This window comes from Anser brachyrhynchus (genome assembly GCF_964034855.1).
Source record: "Anser brachyrhynchus genome assembly, chromosome: 6".
In the NCBI taxonomy this organism is placed as follows: domain Eukaryota; kingdom Metazoa; phylum Chordata; class Aves; order Anseriformes; family Anatidae; genus Anser; species Anser brachyrhynchus.
Genome location: NC_137700.1, coordinates 19,911,763 through 19,934,726, shown reverse-complemented (window position 1 = coordinate 19,934,726; position 22,964 = coordinate 19,911,763). Strand labels below are relative to the sequence as shown.

The 22,964-nt window shown below is 51.1% G+C and overlaps 1 protein-coding gene across 3 annotated transcripts in view; it reads right to left on the bottom strand.

The window, feature by feature from the left end:
- The window catches only part of COL13A1 (collagen type XIII alpha 1 chain), a 99,198-nt gene that overhangs the window by 63,846 nt on the left and 12,388 nt on the right, over positions 1-22,964 (bottom strand). For 2 of the 3 annotated variants that reach the window (XM_080597313.1, XM_080597312.1), the window contains exons 3-5: positions 6,879-6,886; positions 4,236-4,262; positions 1,636-1,671 (exon numbers count right to left, since the gene is read on the bottom strand). In XM_080597313.1, the coding sequence (XP_080453439.1) occupies positions 1,636-1,671; positions 4,236-4,262; positions 6,879-6,886 (71 nt within the window). Of the gene's footprint in view, positions 1-1,069; positions 1,097-1,635; positions 1,672-4,235; positions 4,263-6,878; positions 6,887-22,964 lie in introns of all 3 variants that reach the window. The other variant, XM_080597311.1, reaches the window with a different exon arrangement.

The window sequence follows — 22,964 nt, the reverse complement described above, 5'->3', positions numbered from 1 at the left end:
GGAGCTGTGGGCAGCTTGCCGGCTGTCTCCTGCCAGCACTGGGGAAGAGCTTTTCTTGTGTGTCAGCTCAGATGGGATGTGGATAAGAACAGCAAAGTCCTTGCTGGAAAAGCAAACAGCCGCTCTCCAGCTCCTAGCCACCCACGATGCGCAATGGGCAGGACACGTTCGTGTCTTTGGAAAACACGTTGTATCCTTGAGAGGCAGCTCCAGAAGTGCCCGGGGCACAGCAGCCTTTGGACGGAGCATCCCATAAACCAAACAGCCCACGGCAAAGCAGAGCTCTCTGCAAAACAAAGCTGGGGTGGCCAAGGAGCTAGGGCGGCCAAGGAGCTAGGGCCTCACGGAGGGCTTTGGGGAAGCATGGGCAATTCAGAGTGAAAGCTTGGTCTGTCAGATAATGTTTGTAGGCTCCAATGAACAAGCAGGAGCTGGAAAGCAAGGAGAGGATCTGTCCTACCTCACCCTTCCTCGCTGTGCTTTTCTATCTCCTAGAAAGAGCAGCAAATGGCCCTGGTATGGTGGTGCCCTGCACAGGTAATTCCCCTACTGGGTGAACGTCCATCCCTTTCCTAGCTCCTGCACCTTGCTGCTGCTGGCTGCAGTTTCCCAGTCATTCACACACCCCAAACACATCCATCCCACTGTTCTCGTAGGTGCCAAGTCCCACCACGTCAGAAACGGGAGCATGCCATCCTGTTTTTCCTTGCAACAGCTCACACCAAGGACTGGGCTGACCTGGGAGGCAGAGGGGAGCTGCAAGGGTGGTTAGGGCAAGCAGTGCTGCCAGCGGGGAAGAAACTCAATGGTTAACACCCAGGAAGCCTTGAGGGGAGCCCTACATGTGCCCGCCAGCTCTTACACTGTTAGTAAATTGTCATAAACAAGAAATGCAGTGTTTTTGGAGGCTGAGTGGCCTGGAAAGAATTTGGGAGATAAACTCGCACTGCTGGGGGAAAGGGGGAAGCCTGGGGAGCGGAAGCCCAATGCCAGGGCTGTGGCAAGGGGTTTGGGCTGGCCCTACAGGAGAGCAGCTGGGGACATTGTGGGCTGCAAGGAGACAACTCACCTTCTCTCCGGGTTGCCCTTTTAGTCCCTGCATCAGTGGCACCCATCACAGCCGCATGCAAGAGGGTGCAGGGAAGAGAGAGGGAGAGAGAGAGAGAAACACAGGCGTCAGCGGCAAGAGCACGTTCCCCTGCCCCAAAACCCAGGCTGTGGGGTCTGGGTGAGCAGGGTGGCCTCAGCTCCCACCCCAGCCCTCCTCCCCATCCTCACCCCAGGTTTCCCGAGCAGAGAGCAGCCCCAAAACACAGCGCTCAGCCAGACAGGGCTTGCTCAGGGCAGGGTTATTTGGATAGGGCAGCTGCGGGCAGTGGTGTGAGTTAGCAAGCCCACGGTTAGCAAGCCCAGCCGGCACACAGGGCAGCTCCCGAGGGGATGGAAACACCTCCCACACGTACGTGGTTTACAGGGCTGGCCACCCTGTTGCAACCAGGAAAGCCCCTCAGGTGTAGGGCTTGGGGAGGGTGGCTTTGCTCACGCTGACACCCGCCAAGGGTCAGCCTGAAAGACCCCCAAAATCTCAGGGGTTGGAAAAGGAGGGGGAGGACAAGGCACAAGGTTTTGACTTACCGGCCGTCCAGGAATCCCCATCGCGCCTTTGTCTCCCTGGCAATTAAGGCAAAACCAGAGGCAATTGGAAACTGGCCAAAAGCAAGGTTATAAAACTGCACAAATGAGCTGTGCCACAAACGCGGCTGAGCAGCACGGTGCAAGTGTCCAGGGATTTTGAGAGAGGGAGAGAGCAAGTTAGAGAAAAAGTGTGTCTGTGTGCACCCCAACCTGTCAAGGCAGCTGTGTAAGCCACTGGTTTCTTTGTGATATGACAAACCAGCACATCTCCCGATAGAAATGACATAAGATGACTTTAGGCAGGGAAAAAAAAAAAAAGGCAAGAGTTTGCAGCCTAACAAAATCTAATCCCAATTTCCAGCACTTCATAAAATCCACATCCTGGGAACCAGCTTCATGCAGTAGTCAACTGTCACATTTTTCTCTTTCTTTACCAAAGTCATCTCTGGTGTTAGCTATTTATTTATAGATTTATCACTTTTAAACAGGATTCTCTTAGACTTGAAAATACAGTCCTGTCCAGAAGCATGAAAAAAAAAAATGTGGGAAAACAAGCTGACACAGGAAAAAGCATGTCTGGAAGAAGACATACGAGCAGCTGTGTTCGGTGTCCTCTACCCCTTTGAGATACTTCCCAGTGCATTGTCAGGGTGTGAACAATCCTAACAGCAGTTTGGGGAATGACTTTGGTTCAGGCAACGCTGAACAGAGCCTTGTAAACACACTAACACAACACCGGTGGCAATTTCCTTCAGCCACTTACCTACAAGGCAGATTTCTGCCTCTCACAGTTCAGTTTGACTTTGTAATTAAAAACAAAATACATGTTGTTTTTTAAAATTAACCCTTTCTGCATTCCTGGTCGCCAAAATTAAAGGCTATGCAGGTCTGGTAGACAGTCAGAAAGATCCTTTCAGCAATCAGCTGCTATGGCTTCAGTGGTCACATCACTTTTGCTCTATGTTTTGCAAAAATGACAAGATAACAAGCTCTCGGTTTTGTTCCCAGCAATGTTTGGGATTTTCTGATGTTTTCCTGTCCATGGATGCCTGAATCCCTAGACACAAACCTAGCTTTCTGGTTTCTGCAGCTGGAGACACTGCTTCATTGATGCCACTTCTTTGTGCCTTCCCCAGGTCCAGTCCCAATGTCTGTGAACATGGTCTGAAATCTCTAGAAGGGGAATGCACTTTATTTCTTTTTCTGGGTGTACACAAAGGTTCCTTTGGTCATGCATCCCAAATCCATATGTTATTGCCAGGATCCAGCCATGACCTGCTGAGAGTTCAGCCATTTCCCTTTGCAGAGCAGGGAGGCCATTCAGTTTTGGGTACATTTCTTTCCACACAGGTCATGTTTAGACAAACTGAAAAGCAGTAGCTGCTTTGCAAGAATATCCCTTGCAGATGGACAAAACACTAAGCAGCTGCTTGATTTTAATTTTTGTAGATGATGGGAAACTGCTTTCATCTAGGGTTTTACGCGGGCTCTCAGTCCAGCTAATATTTGCCTATCTCTGCATGTCAGCAGAGAGCAAAACTCCTGGTGTCAGCATCTTGCCCTGGGATTACTCAGCGGCTGCTGGAGAGCAGAGCGGCGAGTTTTCCTAGGCTTTTAGCCCTTTAAAAGCTGCTTTCCTCCTGAGCTGAGATCCCTCACGGTTTGGGGTAAAAGCTGATTTTATTTCTGGTGGCTCTGCTGTGGCCGGTGCCCAAGCAGGAAGAGCCCGAGGTCGGGGCTGAGCTGCATCTGGTCTCCAGCGAGTACCTGGTGCCGGAGTGGTACGTGACTGCGCCATGTCTGGTATGTGACTGTGCAGCGTTACAGCCCTCTGAGCAACCTTAATGAAAGGGGGAGCTCCCGGCAGGACAGCAAATAAATGCCAGATGTTTATGAGAAAAGGTTGGCTGTGACAGGGAGCCAGGAAAGAGCGCTTATGGGTGGACGATACCACGTAGGTCAGTTACAAATCCCCAGCAAAGCTGCCTGCAGCTCCCGTATTGGAGCTAGAGGAGCACGAAAAGCAAGGAGCAGCCTCTGTCCTGAGCTAGGGGGAAGCCAGCAGCACAGTTGGCATTTCATTCACTGGGACACTGCCCGTTACAGCTGCTGCCGTCACCAGGTGAGCAGCAGCCCTGCCACAGGGAGCCACTACCACAGAAGCATGCTGCTGTGACCCCAAAAATCTGTGCTCCTTCCCTGACCATCACAGATGCAGATACAGTTATTATGGAATTCCACATTTGTACCAGAGCGACTTAGGTCTTACAAATCCTGCCACAATTACCAAGCCCCATCAGCAAGAATACAGCACACTGCACCTCTTCAACTGGGCCTTCACACTGAAAAAGGCATCTTCAGAAGCAGCGTGTTTCCCAAACGTGGGAAGGCTCATAAGGACTATACTACCCTTAAGTCTGGTCCTACAAAGCTCTTGCGGTCCCTGACCTGTTACAAGCCATGTCCTGTCTGCAACATGCTATTCTTCTGCAACAGGTTTGCTGTGTGAGACCTCTACCTTCTCCCTGCTTGCAAACCCTGGATATGGAATTACTGCCAGACAGAGAGAGAGAACAAAAAAGAAAGAATGGAGTATTTACCGGAAGCCCTGGTCTTCCTGTAGGACCCTGAAACAAAATGTGCAGAAAAAGTGAAAGTTAGCTTGAAAATCTGAATGGAGGTCTTCATAAAGAGAAGAAATCACAAGAAGTGTTTAGGAAACAGAATGGTTAAAAATCTCTCCAGTTTGTTGACCATCAGCTCTGATTGCTTGGGTTTCCTAATCTCCCGTTTGTAAAGTTTTCTCTCCTTTCAGCGTGGCTCTACCCACAGCTCTCCACACGGGCTCCGAAGGTATCTGCAAGTCCGTGGAGAACAAGCTAATTACGGGGCTCTGACTTTCTTCCTTAGTTTCCATCTGCTAAATATTAATTTTTCATGTATGGAATTGCTGTAGTTGCCACAGAAATGTTGCATGTTCAGAAATGGGAGGGAAAATGTCCGTGAGAGGATCTTTTCCTTCGGATGTGGTCCAGACAGCGAAAGAGTCCGGGAACCTCAGGCCTATTGCATGATTTCATCATTTCCTTCCTTCCTTCCTTCGCCCCTTTTTAGTCCCAATCTTACCAAATTTCTTGCATGACTGCGGGTTGCCCTTGCCTTCACCAAAGCCTTGATTGACTTCAAGGATAATGGTGGGAGCATCTGTTGGGCAAGAGGAGAGCGTGGAGGCTCCTTTTGCTCCCAGGAGTGTTGCTCATCCTTTTCCTTGGCTCTTCCCCCAGCTGGCCAAGACTACAGGCTGGGCTCAGTGCGTTTCTGAGGTGTACTTCTGCCCAGCCAACACTGGCACCAGGGGCTGAGCCCTACCACCTGGCATCTTGTCTTCTGCGAGCTGGGAAAGAAACCTGGGAGAGAGATGAGAGGTCATCAGCACTTTGGGGTCGCTATCTGGAACACGTACAACAGCCAGCCAGGCAGGAGCCCCAGTGGGTTGCTCATAAGCTTGGGTTTCCATCCGGTTTTAATCATGAGAAACACGCAGGGAAAAAGCACTTCCTACAGCAATGTGGAGGACTCGGCTCGACTCTTCAGTGGTGAACTTCTGCTCACGGCAATTGAGCCGGTCTTGCTCGCCAGCCCCTTGGAAACCCAGAGGTCCTGAACGAGACGAGGGTGCTGTTAGCCCAAGACAAATTCCACTTTGGCTAAAGACGCTCGGTCTGCCTGACTTCCTCTTGTTATTTCCATTGGCTGGAGCATTCCTCGCGGCCTGTCCTCAAAGTCTGCGTGCGGAGACAGGTTCAGGGGTCGCAATAAGCCAGGATACAGTAGCACATATTGTCAGCACTTCTCCGGTGGTCCCATGTGTTTCTGCCAGACTTCAATCTTTCATTATGATATTAAGTTTCTAACCCTTATTGCTGCAAATAAAGCCTGGAGTGTGCGTCTTCCTCGCCCTGCAAAGGCACAGACTGCTCCCTAGGAGACGTCTGCATTGACCTACTGCTTTCTCTCCAATTTCTCTCAGCAGCAATATAATAATATAGTGCCAACTCCGCTACCAATGCTGTGCTACATCCCTTTAGCACCAACATGTGCCTGCCTAGGGCTCCGCCTGCAGCCCCCTCCGGAGATGCGATATCCCCCCAGAAACCACAGGCTAACGCTGAAATACATTCACTTCAGTGGCCAGTCCTGAAAACCTCTGGGATAAATGATTGCTAAAGGTTTGCACGGATCAGGGCTTCCAGCTGTAAAATGCTTTCAGACCTTCTGGCCAGGAAGGTGCAACTTTTTGGAAGATTGTTGTCGTTAAATCGGGCTGTGCTCATATATCTGTGGGAGTTCAGTCTACAGCATTTTGACTTGATGAAAGGGGAAAATAGGTTGTGCAGCAACTACTTCTCCTCAGAACGTCATCTGCAAACTGTTTAAGACATTTTTGCATGAACAGACAAAAGATGACTACCGTATGTTTAACTTCTCATGTTCCTTCATAGAAACCCAGTATAGTTACTCTATTGTACATGAATATAAACCATTTCCTCTGGAAGGACCGTGCTACAGACAATATAGCATTTCTTTATAATCCTGAGAGATACTGATACATGGCCTCATTCCTTACATTGCTTCTTCTGATTCACTGTGGGTCTCTTAATAGCTGTAAGAAAACTTCTGCAATAACCTAGCTATTTTCCTGAAGCCTAAATCGTCTGCGCTGAGGTTTTGCATTAGCTAACATTTGAAAAGGAAGCTGTCAACACAATTTTTCCTCTGAAATTGATAGTTATGCAGCTATACTTGAAGGCCCAACAGTTCCGCAAGCCCGGGTGAGTAGCATGGAGCAAGTCCCTACAGCTCAGCTCACGCCATATGTTTGCGATCTATCTTTCCTTTTTTCACAAACATGTCTCGTTCAGCGTGTGGCATCCAGTGCATGCAAAGCACATGCAGCCGATCCCCCTGGGGTATGCAGGGCCAACTGCTAACACGTGGATATCTGAGCCCCTCGCGTTTGCTTTGTCCCCATCCCTACAATCCCTCTGTCTCGCCCTCGGAAGTTGTGACATGGCCGAGAGGAATCCCACCCCAATGCGGGTCCTGAGCACCCACAGTACTTGCTGTTAGTGAGATCCTGGGGTGCTCGGACTGCAAAGGACATCACAGACAGGAGACTTTGCCAGTTCATGCCCTGCAAACTGTGTCAACAGCTTGTAAAGCCACAGAGGTTCGGTACTTACAGGTGGACCTGAAACAGAGAAGAAGAAAAAGAAAAACAATTAACTTTATTAATACAATAAATCCTAAGGAGGATGGCTAGATAAACATATTGTTATCATTTTGGGGGACTAATCCTGATGCTGCTTCCATTTCCTGACACACACTTACCACCTCTATGCTCTTTAATTAAGGCATCCCCACAATTAGCAGCATTACTTGCCAGTCATCACGAGTGCAGGGCAGCCCCAGAACACCCTGTGTAGGGAAGGCTGTGCCAGTCAGGCTCCCGGCACTGTCACGTTCACTATTGGTCCCCTGGCACACTGAGGGCCCTCCCTCAGTGTGACACCGCTGAGCACAGGGTACTCGTTACTTGTGTGACTCCCCCTCACATCCCACCCTCCACTCAGGGTCAAGAAAGCTAAATGTGGGGAGGTAGGAGCCCCTGCGTTGCAAAGATGCATCTGCCATCAGCATCCGTGGTCCTGCAAAGGCATGGAAAGGTTAATGAGGAAAGTGCAGCTATTAAACATGTTGGGTGCTTTTTTCCTTCAGTACATCCTTGTTTTCCTTCTTGCTTCTGCCTCTGTTCCCATAGAAGCCAACCTGCCGTCTTGGAAGAGATCCCCTAAAAACTTCGCCTCACCTCACCGAAGCACTGCATATCCCCTGTACAGAATGGTTGCACGGTATATATCAGGGCTTGAACAGCACACTTCTTTCATCGGATCCCAGAAATTTCCTCAAAATCCTGACAGACATTGTGTGCGGAAAGAAACCCCTGAACTCACCATTTTGTGGTTTCCTCTCTGTAAGAGAAGCGAGACACACAATACAACTGTCAGGGGTTTCTACATTTTCCATACTTTCTAGACACTCTCTTCCCTTTTTTTTTCTCCTCCACATAAAGTGCCAAGAAGTAAGACTAAGCAGTATAACAGGCGAGCTGACAGATAACAGGCAGCAACCTCTCCTCTGCGCGGGGGGCGGATGTCACGGCAAGCACCTGCAGAGTACGTCCTCATCCTGAAAATGCCCCTGGCTGAATGTCCATGACAGAAACAGAAGACTTCAGATGAACAAACATTCTCTGTGCTGGAAACATCCCACTTAGCGTGACACCGGCAAATGGTTTGGCTGTCAAGCTCTGGTGACCTAAAACTGCACTGTCAAATGCTGTTCTTAGCCTTGTGCTCAGCTTTCTTCTTGGCTGATTGAAAAAGTGTATCTTTCAGTTAAAACAGAATAAAAAGTTTAGCACCTTGCTGGTAACCAACAGAGCTGAGCCAGAAGGCTCAAGAACCCAAAACAAACAACTCTACCCAAATTTAGGATTGGAGCTCAGTGGGGCTGCCACCAGCACCAGCACTGTCCTACCCAGTGTGCCAAGTCTAAACAACAAAAGGATTTCTGATCAGAGAGTTTGTTTCGGAGGGCAAGGTCAGCCGCAGATTCAGGAATCCCAATTTATGCCAGACTGGGAGGAAAAAAACAACAGAGTTTTCTGACTCTGGCTTGGATGACAATGAAGTTCTGTGAGAGAACTATTTTGGAGAGATTCTGTTTCGGAGCGAGCGCCCTGTCACAAGGTCATTGCTTGCAGCCTGCCAATACACGGACTTTATTTCCATTAGCAACACTACAGACCCTTAATAACCCGCCTACCTGTCTGCAAGGCTCTGGGGCACTCATGGGTTGCACGAACCAAAGTGCTTAGCTAACACTGCAAGAAAAAATTAACAGCAAGCAAATCCTGAGCTATCCCTGCCCTTCCACACCGAACGCGGCCAGACAGCAGCACAGCCAGCAACGGTATTGCAGTACTGCTGAGAGAAAACACAAGCTTGTGTTTGCTCCAGAAGCTGTGTCTGCAGAGCTGAGTAAATCAGTGGTGCCGGCAGCCCTGGGCCCGTCAGGCTGTGCACCCCACGCAGATCAAAGGCCGGAGGCATACTGGAGGCCCATCTTTGTTATATGCCCTCTATAAAATTAATGGTTGCGCGAAGGGGGGCTGCACAGTCTTGTGTAAACACGCACCAGTGGGCGGCAGGGACACGGTCTTGGCTGCAATAACTCCAGTGGTAGAGACCATCCAGGGACTGGGCTTCAAATGTCGGGACCGTCGGTGTGACCCAGGAGAAAGCGAAGCCCTTGGGCGCAGCCACTTCTGAAGGCACCATCGCCTCGCAAGGGCCTGGGGAGGAGCAGGGAAGATGTCCCGAGGACAGCGGGGAGGGAGGAGGTGCCGCTGGATGAGCTGTCACGAAGCGCCGGGGATTTTACAAAGTGAAATAATGCTTCAGCAAAGTGGATTTGTCATGTTCTGTCACGGTGATTAACGAGAAGGCCAAGCAGAGCTTCTAAAGAGGCTCAGCCTTTAATATAACAACGAGTAATTTAACGCACATTAGAGAAAAGAGCGGGCAAGGGAGGGAGGGGACCCTCGTGCCTCTGCTCCCGCCATCAGCAGCCGGGCTGAGCCAGCCTCTCCCAGGCAGCACTGGGCTGGCCCCTGGTCAGGGGTAAGGCAGAGCCGCCCTGTTTTGAGCCAGGGACAGTGGTGATCTCATAAATGGAGCAAGCAGACCTGCAAGCTCAAGCAAGAGCCTTTTAACATCTGGGCAAAGCTTGGCAGAGCTCCCCAGGTTGGCTGTGCTGCTTCTACCAGGCGACCAGGCTGCATGGAGCCCTTGGAGAAAGCAAGGTGAACTGCAGCGGTCACCGCAACACCGCTGCGGGTTCTCCTACGTGCCCCCAGGCTCCTGCAGTCCTGGCCAGTTTGGAGGAGCAGCACATAAAGAGGCCTGACTGCCCCCAAACAGGACAGGTCTCAGTGGTGGTGGACTCCCAAGGACTCCCCAGACAACCAGAACCAACAGCCTTGACAGCCATGAGTGCAAATCACAGCTATGGGGGCTCCTCCTCTTCCCTGCTTCTAGCAGGCTCTTTTGGGGTGAGCCAGAAGCGATGCTGCATAGGAGATCAGGTAGATCCCCTTTTCATAGACACCCAGCAAAGAAAGGCAAAAAGTTGGCAGAGCAGGGACCAAAGCTGCAACGAACACTTCTAAGCCTCTTTCATAGCTCATCCCTGCCAGCAGACAGACCCAGAGCTCCCAGATGACCAAATTTCCAAGCCCTGTGGAGAACAGGGAGCTCACACGCTTGCAGTTAGCTCCTCCAGACCCCGTGTGTTTTGAAGCCCACCTCGGTGGGGCCAGAGTGACGTGGGTGCTGGCATGCAGGCTGCAGCATGACCTCCTGCCGTGACGGGTGGCTCAGGAAGCGTCTCTCCATGCCGGCACTCTCGCTGAAAGGCACTGGAGGGCTGTAAGCGATTGCGATCGCTGTTTATCCAGCTGCGGCGCTCGGCGAGCAGCAGGGGACGGAGGGAGGGGACGGAGCAAACGTGTCGAGAGTGGACGAGTGGGAGGAAGCAACAGCCTCCTGCAAAGAGGAGACCTCCAGAGCACCTTTGAAAAGGAACATTAAGAAAACAAAGGATTCTTGTGGGGGAACCCGGGGTCCCTCCAAACATGTGGCCTCTGGAAATTAGCACCATCTGCACTGTCCCTCCTCTGCTGTGCTGGCTTTTGTGCAGATAGAAACTCTCTTTAAAGAAGCTCTGCTTTCCTGTAGACCACGTGGGTAAAACGAGCAGCCGTGGTCTGCAGGGAGGATGAGCCCACCTTATTGCACCTACTGAAGGGGCACACCTGCAAAGAACGGGATCACCATGCCACAGAGCCCTCTGCTCCCTTGCCCTTCCCTGTGGCCAGCTCAAACAGTGACTATCAAAAATAGAACTGCAATGACCCCTTTTCCCTCAGCCACACAAAGAGATAAAAAGCCACCCTCTGAGCTGTGGCCTCTTTGGGCCCAGAAGAGGGGATGCTTAGTTTTGTAAGAGGGTCATATTTATCCTAATCTGGAAAGTCCCATGTCCCAGCATATCACAACTTAAAAGCTGGACAGTATGAGAGCGGGTCAGCATGGTGTGAGACCTTCTGCTGATGGCAGAGATATCCCCCAGCAATGATCTCGGAACTGATAGGATCATTGAAACCATCCCAGCCATTTAAGGGCATTTCCCAACATCTGGAAAAGTGGCTGTTTAAAACACTCTTAAATGCTGCTGCTTAATTTTTTTTCCCCCTGACTTCTTGGAGCCAAGCACACCAGTGTCCACAGCGTGGGTGCCTGCTCCAAAAACCCACATACAAAGCATTTTTTTTCCTGCTCCATGGCACAAATGACACAAGGAGGGTAGGGAGGGGACATAAAGACATTGCCATCGCTTCCTTGGATCTCATCTCACTACACACAGCAGCAGGAGGGGAGATGTAAACATGTAATCCATCCCTGTGAGGAAATCCAGCCATTTCCCAGAGCCAGAAGGCAGCCTTAGCGCGTTAGAGAGATACAGTTACTTCCTGACATTCAGGACTGTTAATTGATAACAAGATAGCTGTGGGCCAGGCAATTAGTTATGAAAGGCTGATTGAAATGTCAGCAGCCCGCGCACAACGTCGCCTTGGGTGGCAGAGGGAACCCCTCATTTGCAGCGTGGTGCTCCCCCGTTTCAGAGCAGGCAGGCCCCAGCGGGGTGTGTGGAGCCCAGCTGGGGGGTTTGCCTTTTTCAAAGACTGGCCACACTGCAGTTTTGAAGCCCAGGGTTCCTCATAGTCTTCTGGAAACATCTCCCCTACCTCCATCAGGGGCCAAATGATTCAAAAGGACATGGAGGGAGCATTAACTCAGAGAGCTGCAAATGATGAGGCAAAAACGCCACGCGCCTGCCAGGTAACAATGGGAAATACTTGCCATAATTCAACAGTCTTAGTTCTAAGTTAAAGACAACTGAAATCTTCAAAATAATAAGGAAAAAATAATTAACAGCAGTGATTTCCCAAAGCACAGCCTCCAGAAGTGTTGCTTCAGGCGGTGTCAGCAATCTGGGATACAGCTCCCTCCAGAGAGCACCAACCCCTCAGGAAGGCCAGGCGCCCTGTCCCCAAAACAGCCCCCTCCCCGCTACAGCCATGCGGCACGGCAGGAGGTTCTTCAAAGGCTCACAGCAATGCTGGGCAGCAAAGAGGCTCTCAAGATTTCACTGCCAAAAAATGCGACCAACGCTAAGCCGCGGCACCAGGTTACGCCAGTCACTCGAGCTCGCCTCTGAAATCAAACCCATGACATCACTGAGCCTCAGCAGTTGATTTCAGCAGCTGCTGGGGACGAAAGTCACTGCTCAGGCACTCTGAGCATCCCCGTGCACCACCAGCACCACCCGAGGAGAAGCCATCAAGCACAGACCCAGAGAGAAGTCCATGGGAAGCCTTGTCCAAAGCGAGCAACAAGAAGTTATTAATTTCTCATGGAGAAATTATGGTGATTAAACAGCAGTCTCGAAACTAGAAGGTTGGGTCCAATAGTGAAGTTAAGACACAAGCTGCACCTCTGAGCATCCACTTGTTTCAAGAAGTGCCTAAAAGTGCAACAGGAGCCACTTGAGCCTCCAGAACCTGTAGAGGAAAATCTGGGCTGCTGGCATAACCATTGGCCAGATTAAAGTGCTCGCAGGCGAGGGATCAGCAGCAGCAAACAAATATTCTGACAGACATGTGGGAGAGCCCCTCGTGAAAACAAAGGGTCAGAAAGGGCCAAGAGCAGGCAGCCCACACGGCGCTGGCTGCACCTGAGACGATCGCGGCACCTCGGGCACCGCTGGGGGAGATGTTGGGATGGACAGGGCAGAACAATGCTCATTTTGGGCAGGCATCCATGGGTCAACAAGCTCTTTCCAAGTAGTGAACAATCGCGTTTGTCCCTGCCATGCTGAAGCACTTAGCACCACAGAAAGTGGAAAAATCAGGGCTGGGAAGGGCCCCCAGGGTCAGCTCACCCAGTGGGGTTTCTCGCTCGGGATCTGGAGGCCCCCTTGGGGTTTTCCAGTAGTGGTGCGGACCCCTGGATTGAAAATGTTGAAAGCAGATGGCAGCAGGCTTGCTGTGCCACCAACTTCTGCCAGAGCTTGCGTGCCCCTGGGCTCCTGCGAACCGCCAGCTGAAAACCGCAGCTCTCGGCTGTCCCCTTTCTCTTCCCCTCCTTCCTCCCCTGAGCAAACCAAGCAGAGATGAAAGGATTCCCAGGGTGGGAGAGGGACATGAAATCAAGGAGGGAACATCTTCAAAGCAACCAAAGGAAAAAGGCCTCTACCTAACCCACGTGGGCAAATATTTCTCTAACCTGTTGCTGTCGTCTGGGGCTGGAGACTCCACACTCTTACCTTGTGATCCAGTCCAGGGAATACTCCTGCCCTGATTCATAAGGCCCTATTTATTATCTTTCTTAGAGGCTACCCAAAATTTCCAGTGTTGCTGTTTAAGGCAATTGATGACCTCCCTGATGCATAGCAGACTTGAAGAACAGCCTTTTTCTATTTCTCTCCTCTTTGTGGTCAACTTTTACATGTTTGAAGCCTGCTCTCCTGTTCCCCACCCCAGTCTTCTCTTGTCTTTAGACTAAATAAACCTAATTTTTCCAGTCTCTCTGCAGCAGCCTTGTTTTCTGGGTCGCTGGTCATTCCATCAGCTTGCTCCCTGCATCAATGGCAGATGACCTGGTAAAGGCAGAAGAAATGGTGTCCACGTACGTTATCCACAGGGTCTTAATCACACAGGGAAACTGACGCCCCATGTCACCACGTCTGCCTTGCCTTTTTCTTCCAAAACATCACTTGTCCTCCATGAGACCTCAGAGGTTTGGAGGTTTCTTGCAGTGTTTCTGTAAGAAGCTCAGGTGCTTGGTGTCCAGTGGGACCCACTCTCCTGCTCCACTGAGGAAGGCTTCCTTTTCACTCAACTTCTTCAACATTTTCTTGGTGTCCTTGATCATCCTACCTCACCCTAGGCTTTCAAATTTTCATCTTGCATATCTGCTAATTTCAAATTTTTCCAGCTTTACATTCTTCTGTCTTGAAATGAGCTCACTGAGCAGTTTGTGATTTTCTTTAGTTGATCCCTTCCTCTACCCTTTGTATTGGGATGGTTTTAGCTCACACCTTTAACAGCGGTTCCCTGCCAGACTGCTGAGTCTCTTCAGCTCCTTCCCCAGGGGTCCGACACATTAATTCTCTTGCTCCTACTGCACTTTTGAAGTCCACCTCAAAGACCTGGACATGAGTACCTCACAACTCATAGTCTGAAGACACCCATGCAAGTGCAAAAGGCTACCACTCCAATAAAATCCTACCCTTGGCAGAGTAGATGTTTGATTGTCTTTCTGCAGCCCCCACTTCACATCCTCCATCACATCCTATTTCACACCAGAAATATGGTAGATTGTGTCTGAAAGCTCTGGAGATCCAAACCTGGATTGAAAACTGCAACTGGTTATTCATCAGTCGTCTGAAATTCCTCCACTGAGGAGCTGACTGCTTCCTCGGTGCTTGGTCAGGCCCTGTACAAGTCCTACTACCCAGAGAGCTGCAGAATTAGAAAAGAACCACAGGGAAAAATTGGCCAAAGTAAATCATGGCTGGGTAAAGAGAAAAACAAAATCCACTGCACTTTTACTTCCTGCTGAAAATTACAATCTCTCTCATAATGTGGTTGTCTGGGAACAGTAGAAATTTGGAGCTTACTGCAGCTAATAATTATTTAAATCCATTCTCCGATCATGTACTTAAAATGCAAATGATACATTTTACTTGTCAGATTGCATAGATTCATTTTCTTCCTATGCCATTTTTGCAGTTAGCTGTTCATTTTAATATACGGTGCACTAATTGTTACTTTTTTTTCCCTAATTCTTGTTATTCTTCCCTCTCTTCCATCTGCTTTTTTCTTCTTCCTTCCCCCTTCCAAAATATTTTGCAACTTTTGTACCAGCAAATTCTGTCACCTACTCGGGGAGGAACAAAAGACCATTGTGTTCGATTCATCTTTTAATAGACTCCTTCCTCAAATACCTCGTGGACTGCCAGTGCTGTCTTCCAGACCTTGTCTCACACCCTTTTGAGTTATGAAAATGTTTGGGAGGGTCTTTCCTTTAACCGAGACGTTTTTCCACCCGAGATGATTGATCGCTCCCAGTTACCACTAATTACCCTATCAGCAGTTGGACATAAGCCTAGCCACAGCGTTCTTCCTCCAGAGGCCGGCAATGCATCCCTGTCGCTCGTTATCCTCTTCTTCAAGGATGGAACAAACTGGCTAATTAGAGACACCATAAATTCTTCCTTCAGGCTCTTTCCTGATGTGCTGCCTTGTTTCCAAACAGAGCATGTGGAGGAGAGCAGGGTTGATGCTAATCCTTTTAAAAGGAAAAATGCGATGGGGTTTCTGAGCCCAAGCGGGTTTGCACAGCATGTTTTATTGCACAGGAAGAGGAGGGTACTCGTTCATTCATCTAAATCTAGCTGATGCTTTCTTAGCACGTCTCAAACACCGAGAGGCTTGCTTAGCTTGGCTCCTACCCCTGCACAGGGCTCTGCCTGGAGGGAGCCAGGCTGGGGCTACACGCACAGATGGAGACAACCCGTGCTGCCTAACAGCAGTAAGAGGATTCACGACTTTCCTTACCTAGGATGAACTGACAGGCAGATCCCTTCCCCGATGCCTCCGGTGCCCAAACCAGATGCTCTGCACTGTGCACGCTATAAAGAGAGCAATAGGACTGGAAAAGCAAAAAATAATCCCAAGCAACTGCTGCCGCCCTGCTGAGCACAGTCTGCAAAACACTTGTATTCTCTCGTCTTCTCACGTTTGTGGATCTGACTCAATGAGTAAGTTTGCACAGGTTTTATTGCTGCATATACTTGTCAGAAACTCCATCTTGTTGGAAGCCAAAAGATTCTTCTTATTTACCCATACAGGTCACTACTCTTTAAGGTAGTGAGAGATCTCCTAATAATCTCAAGAAGAAAAGAGGGAGCAATGAAGATGGAAAAGAGAGGTTTTCCCCCTAGAATAGAGGAAAAATTACTTGGAGGAAAACCGACTCATTTTAGAAACTAGGCACTAAAAAGCTCTTCCTCTCGGCTTCAAGGAAATACCCTGACGGCACAAGGAAGGACAAAGGGCATTACATTTAGAGAGAAACCTCTCTGAAGTACCAGGGGTTGGTGGTATGTACACACTAAAGGGATGCACACCTGGCAAAAAAAATCAGTGGGGCTGCTCAGATGGTGCCAAAGAGCTCGGAGTCCTCCCACAACAGCAAGCCCTCACTGCTCTAGGAAGAAAAAGATTAAAGAGGAGGAGCAAGGACCAAGGTCTACAGCAGTTTGCTGCTGAGGAAGGCACATGGAGAAACCCCCCTGGAAAAAGAGGGAATGGCTGAAAGTGCATCGAGTCACATAAGGCCCGGGACAGTGCTTGCCCCACACTAGCCCTTGATCCAAGAGTCAAGCTATATATATGGCTCCCCTTCCTAAAGGACCTGGGAGTCACTTCCCGACACCTTCCCAAGCAACTCCAGGACCCCTTCCCATTAAAAGTCAGGTTAACGCAATGACAAAGCATGGGAGGCAAGCCAGGATGCCTTTGAAATTCAGGGAAAGAGGAAGTCACGAGCCACAGCCAATAACCCCCGTCTCCCCTGTTTCCACAGAAAAAAACATTTGCTACAGGCACACAGGCTATCCGTGAGCAAGAGATCACCACACACATGAACTGGCAGTAAACAGAAAAACAAGGCTAGAGATGAATGCATGACATTTCATCACTTCTTTCCACTTCTCTTTCTATTTTTAACCCCACACTAAATTGCATTGCACCAGGGATGCCAAACAGGGCCTCACAATGCCACAGCTCTCCCCAGGTTTTGGACAGGTCAGGGCCAGGTATATGGCTCTTTAGCAAGCAGAGGGCTGAGACTTGCCTCCCTCGCTGCGCCCAGGGCTGTGTCACAGACACATGAGCTCTGTGGGGCACTCTGGGATTCAATCCTTCTTTCATCTGGCATATAATAGTGTTTAAGGGGTAGTTAATCCATAGGCTGCCTTTTGGAGTCACATAACTATTCCCACTTTGCTGCCAAAATCTTTCTAAAAGGAGCTGATATTTAAGAAAATAAATTACAACAAGGAAAAAAAAATCCCAGCCCATTGTGTGCTTCAGCTCTGTTAGGGACAGGGCCAACACACAACTCCCAGCAGCTGCCACTGCCTCCAGCAACATCTCCTCCCTCGGACAGCAGCAGCTGATGATACAGGAGGAGGACAAGCAAAGAAGAACCACTGGAATCCAGCAGCATCCCAGAACCGGGTCTGGCCTTGGAGAAGACCCCTTTCCAAAGCCAAGCACAGCCTGCATCCCCTCTACCTGCTGCTGGCCCGTCCGCACGGCGGGGGGAGCTGGTGTGGATGGGATCACTGGGTGGTCCCAGCATAGCGCACATGCTGCCCGGAGCGATACTGAATCATAATAAACAAGTCCCTCGCACAAAGCCCTGTCAGTTCAGATTCCACTTGGGCTGATATAATCTTCATCCTCTCTTTGAAAGAAAGGATGAAAAAAAGAAAGAAAGAAAAAAAGAAAAACCCAGACATCCTAAGGGATAGGAGTGAGGCAAGCGATGGATTGATACTGCCCGTGTGTGTCTCAGCCCCCCAGCGTGGGGAAAATGTGCTGTTAATCAGCCGCCCCCCTGGGGAATACACTGATTTAATTACCACCCGCCTGCGCGGTCCAGCCACGATGCTGCTCGCCCAAGACATTGCATGAGGAAGAAGCAGACAGTGAGCCTCGGCAGCCGGGTTGGAACAGGACGAGAGAGCAGAGCAGGAATTTCCCCGGCCACGTTCGGGAGAGCTGGGGGGTGAATCAGTCCAGGGAGGCTGTGCAAGGGGGTTGCCTCCCAAACCCACAGATGCAAGAGGGGGACAGCATCAAAGGGCGCATCACTGCCCTGCCAGAGCTGCGGGCATCACAGCGGGGATGGATGCATCAGGGGGTCGCCTCTCCCCTATCTGAAAGGCAAACTGGCTTGGGGGAAGTGCAGAGAAATGCAACGAGGGGGTTTCCAGATGGGAAAGGGAAGAAACAGCCAGATGAAATGAAGTGGGGAGGCCCGGTTAGCAGGACCTGATAGCCAGGGGGTTAACAGGGCACCCTGCAGCCCCCGCGGGGCAGACAGGCGCAGACCATGTTATGCCACAGCCCCTTCCCCAACCCAGCAGCAGGGCACAGACCCCGCACGTGAGCGTGCCTCTCCAGCCCTCCAACTGTCATGCTGCTGGTATTTTGTGACGTTAATCTGGGATGCATTGGAGCGGTGCTCCAATGCAGGCAAATGTTTTCCAGTGCTTATGTTTCACAATGCTTACGAATGTCAGAGAGGAAGCGCAGAGCAGAGCAGAGACACATGCCAGGAAAAGCAGGGTGCGAGCTATGGTGAGCCTGTCAGCGAGGACAGGAGCAAGAGGGCCCTGCACTCCCCTCAGCTGGGGTTATGAACGGGCTGGGACGGGGGAAACTGAGCGAGAGCAAAGCGCTACGGAGCTGTGCCATGCGTGGCCATCCCCACCAACCAGCAGCAGCAAGAGCTGGGACCAAGCATCACACTTTCAGTCCTGCTCACCTACTCCCTACACTCATTCTCCAGGAGCTGAGAGGAGAGACCTCCACCGTAGGGCTGAAAAGCTTTTCCCTCACCTCAACAGCCTTAATGGGGTCGTGGGTTGTTTGCAGCAGTTTGCCCAACATGGGACCTTGATCAAGAAGCTTGGTCCAGCTCCTGGAGAGGAGGAGCTGCGTCAGGAGCATCCCCTCAAAGCAACACACTGGATGGTCACTTTGAAGTGGCTTCAGCACAAGACATGAGCTTCGTCTCTCCCACCTGGGGGACAGCTGGGATGTTTAATAATTAATGGCCGTATGCTCACCTCCGAAGGCCAGCGCGAAAAGCATCGCTGTGTCTTTAACGACTGCCAGCGATGGGAAACTCATTGGAGTGTGTGTTCGGAGGGGAAGAAGGTTAAGATGATTAACTGGTGCTAACAAGTTTAGGATGTGGAAGAAGTATTTTCTTGGACGTCCATCAAAGAGAGGATTGAATGTTCCCCCGCGGGGGGGGCGGGCGGTATGTGTTTAACAGATGAGGTTTCTGCCTCTACCAGCTCTGCCTCCCAAAGCCGCCCGCCCCACATGATGCAACCTCTCCTTTTTAAACCGCTACTTCTCCCCCTGCCCTAGCAGCCATACCTGCGGCCCCCAGGCTGGCACAGGGGCTGAAAGTTGATCTGGGGGGAGGAAAGCCGCCCCTCCTCTCTTCCTGTTGATCCTCACCCTGGGACACCCTTCGGGCACCAGTGGATCAGCCTGGCCCTCGGTCCCCGTGGCCAGCGAAGATGCAGGCGGATGCCCGGAAGAGCAGAGAGGGAATCAAGTATCACTGCGCCGAAAGCTGACACCTCAGAGAAGGTTTCTCCTGGGCATTTGCAGCCCTGCTGCAAAACCCCACTCCCTGCCCAGTCACAGGGAGGCCAAGCAGAGCCATCCCCACCACCAGCAGCCCACTTTGTACCTCCCCATGGCCCTCAAGCACACGGCGGCAACTAACATGAGTGCCAAAGTCCCCTTGCAGATGATTTTGGAGCGAGCCACTTGCTGCCTGCAGCATCTCCCTTAGCCCGCCCCGGGTATTTTCAGTGCTCCTCGCAGGCTGGCAGGCACCCATGCTTTGTGCAAATGCCCTGCCATCAAGCCTGGTGGCCGGCACGACTCACCTTCATTCCTCCAGCCGCCGCAAAGCTGCTGGGATGGGCAGCACACGCGAGACCCGCGTCGTGGGGCCCGGACGTGCGTCAGCGGCTGACGCAAACCAGCCCGGCCATGTGCACACAGCCCAGGCCTGGGAAAAATCCCTCCATCCTGGTAGCGCGCTCGCACTGAATCAAAGCCCTTGCTGTACAGTAGCAGCGCAATGTGCTCTTCGGGTTTCTCCAGCCAGCTGGGATGTCTTTGCCTTGCTTTGTCACGGTGCTGATTTATGCCCATATGTACCATATACATTGTAAGCACAGGCACGCAATGGTGTAAACACTTCCACCAAACATCTGTACACAAACCCATCAAATATGCAGAAGCTCTCTGCTGCAGCCCTCTGCGTGCATTGTGGGTGCCCTGCAGGCAACCTGTTGGGCCCCAGTCTGAGTGCAGGGTGCTGTTCCCCACCAGACCCGTTACTTGGATGTGCTCTGGCCAGGACAGTAAAGGTCAGAGTGGGACCATTACCTCTCATGAATCAGCCTGGCCACAAATGCTTTCCTTCTGTGTCAGGCTGTGCCCCGGTCTGGAGCCCACCATGGGGGTATGTGCTCCTCAGCAGCGCTGTGCTCCCTTTCCACCCTCCAAAATCTTAGTGCTTCCTGCGCGATTCATCCCCAACATCTTTCTCTGCACCATGTCCTTGTCTGGGGAGGAGCTTATTGCCTTTTTCAGATGGAGGACAGCAGAACCAAACAGCCAAGGCTTTTCTGGGGCTGGGATATAACATCTGGGATGTAACATATAAGCACCACTGAAGTTAATGTTTGCGCCACCAGGACTTGTGCACACTGAGACAAGAATATTCACCTGTCTGCACCCCTAGGGAGAGCTCGGCCTCCAGAAGAAAAGACCTGCTGCAGTTCTTGTAGGTCCAGGGAAATGTTCTTCCACCATCCAATCAGTTCAAACAAAAAATAAATAAAAAAATTAAAAATGTAGAGGGTGGAGAGAGGAGCCCTGGGGCATCCAGGAGGTAGGCCCAAACGTGGCAAGAGGGAATTATACAAACAAGCAGACAGACGTAAATAAAACAGCCACCCTCTCACAGAGCCATTGTGCCTCAGCACCTTCCCTTTTGACTGCATCGATCGTTTGTGGCCAAATGTTGGATGCAGAGGGAAAGGTGGAAGTTCTCTTCCAACACCGTCGGTGTGACAGCACCGTCAGAGTACACTTGTCCTCCTGTTGCTTTGCAGCCTGGGCAGCACTCACAGCTGTACTAACGGCTCCTGTGAGCCCTCCTAGTCTGCACTGTGGCAACAACAGCAGGTTCACTAAAACCATTTAAATAAGCCTTAATAAAGCCAACCTAAATCCCAAACACAGACTAAGCCAGATGAGTCGATGCTTAGGGGAGTAAGGAGCATCCTTGCTCCATTACCATCCCTCAGCAGCAGACGTGGTAACAACCTCCAGGTGACAAAAGCCAAGGAGGGGTGAATCCTCCATCTGCCCCAGGCAGTTGTGTAAGAGCACAGCTGCCTACGTGTTTGGAGAAAGAGAGTTAACCAACCAAACAAACTGTTTGTTTGTTTTTTTCTGAATCGTTCATCCCCATCTATTCATAACTGCTCGCAGAATCCATGGAATTCATTGTGTGGTTTGCATCTTCAAAACAAATGAAACAACAGTATGTCTAAACCAAACAAACCCCAACCCAAAATACAGCCAGCAGGCCAGGGCGCATGAGCAACCTTCGAGGCTGAAGTGTGTGTATACTCTAGAGGGCCAAAAAAATGTGGATGGGGGAACACAGCTAAATTTCAGGGAATAATAGAATTCCCAGGGAGAATTCTTAAAAAGGGGGGGAAGAAAGAGCACAAGCATTTAAGCAATGATTATGCTGCAACTTTGCTTCCAGATGTGCTGCACCGTGGGGATGCCATGCTAGCTAATGGCATCTTCTGAGGTAGCGATGCGCTGCTCCGGATGCTCGGCCACGGCAGCCCGGCAGGAGCTGGGCTCTTCAGCCAGCCCACCTGCAAGGGCTTTGCTGGTCCATTCAGGGAAAAAGGCAATTCACAAAGCTCCTCTCTCATTTTTTTTTTTGTTTAGAGGTTGTTAAAAAGCCACGGTTAGGCACTTTCAAAGCAGAAAAAGTTTGTGACGCAGCTGAGAACATCCTTTGCGTAGTCAGCATAGAAAAGCGTGCTGACTTACCATCCTGAAAACGGGTCAAACAAAAACACAGCGCTTGGAACACACCTCCTGACAGGAGGCCACAGGGCTGGGTGTTTCATTATGCACTCCTGCCTCACGTTCCTCAGGGCTCTGAGCCAGGGCCACCCGCCCAGCTCGCAGTCCCCTGGCATTTAAATAACAGGGGGAGAACCTTCCCATCCTGTGCCAGGGACGCCAAATGCCCCCTCCACCTGAGTTTGTCTGTATGCTTTCAGACTTCTAATCTCACAGGTGTCCTCAGATCAACCCAAGCAGTCCCAGCAAGCTAAAAACAGGCAGAGTTAAAAACAACAGCAAGAAAATGTAAAAGCCGTGAAAACCTGCAAGAGCTGGAGCACCCTGGCTTGTGTATGGAGCAGGAGCAAGCGGTATTTGGTCACCGCTCTCCTTTTAGGCTCATCTGCCCAGAGGAGTCTGGGGAGGAGACAGGAATCTCAAGGGAGAAACGTGGGTGCTGCAGGGCCAGGCTCAGCCCACGCTGCCCTGCGGGGCTGTCCACATCCCCGCCACCCCCATCCACCCACCAGCCCTGGTCGTGCCCTTCCCGACGTTTCCTCCCTCTGCCGGCTGCCTGCCGGGCCAGGCAAGGGTCGGGACGTGGGAAATCCTGCTGCCTCCTGCCAGCTGGCCCTGCCGGCACTGGGTGACACATCCTGGGCAGGAGCCAAGGCCCTGCTGCGGCCCCGCGACATTTCTTGCTGGCCTCCTCCAGGGGTGAGCAGGATGCTTGGATTGAGCAGGCACACTGCGTCACCAAAAGCCCCATGGTGTAAACGGGGCCTCCACCTCACCACTGCTCTCACCGGCCACCCTACACAAAGGGAAAAAGCAGCAATATTTGTGAGTTGTGGTGGCTCCTGCTAGTATTTCTGTATGGTCAGTCGGAGCTGAAGAGAGCAGCCAAGTGGCTGGGGCAGATGGGGGAACGTGAATGAGGGTTTGTGTGAGAAGAAATGCCCAAGAAGTGTTCCCTCACAAAGACCCAAAGGTGTGCACAAGACCCCAGTCCACAGCCAACACCAAAATCCTCGCAGCTGCCCCATATGCCCACCCCAAACCCCTGTAACAGCAGAAGGTGCATCAAGTTGCAGCAGGGTTGAGCAACCTCCTTCTGACCACCCGTCCCCAGGAGCCCACGGGGCCAGAGCCA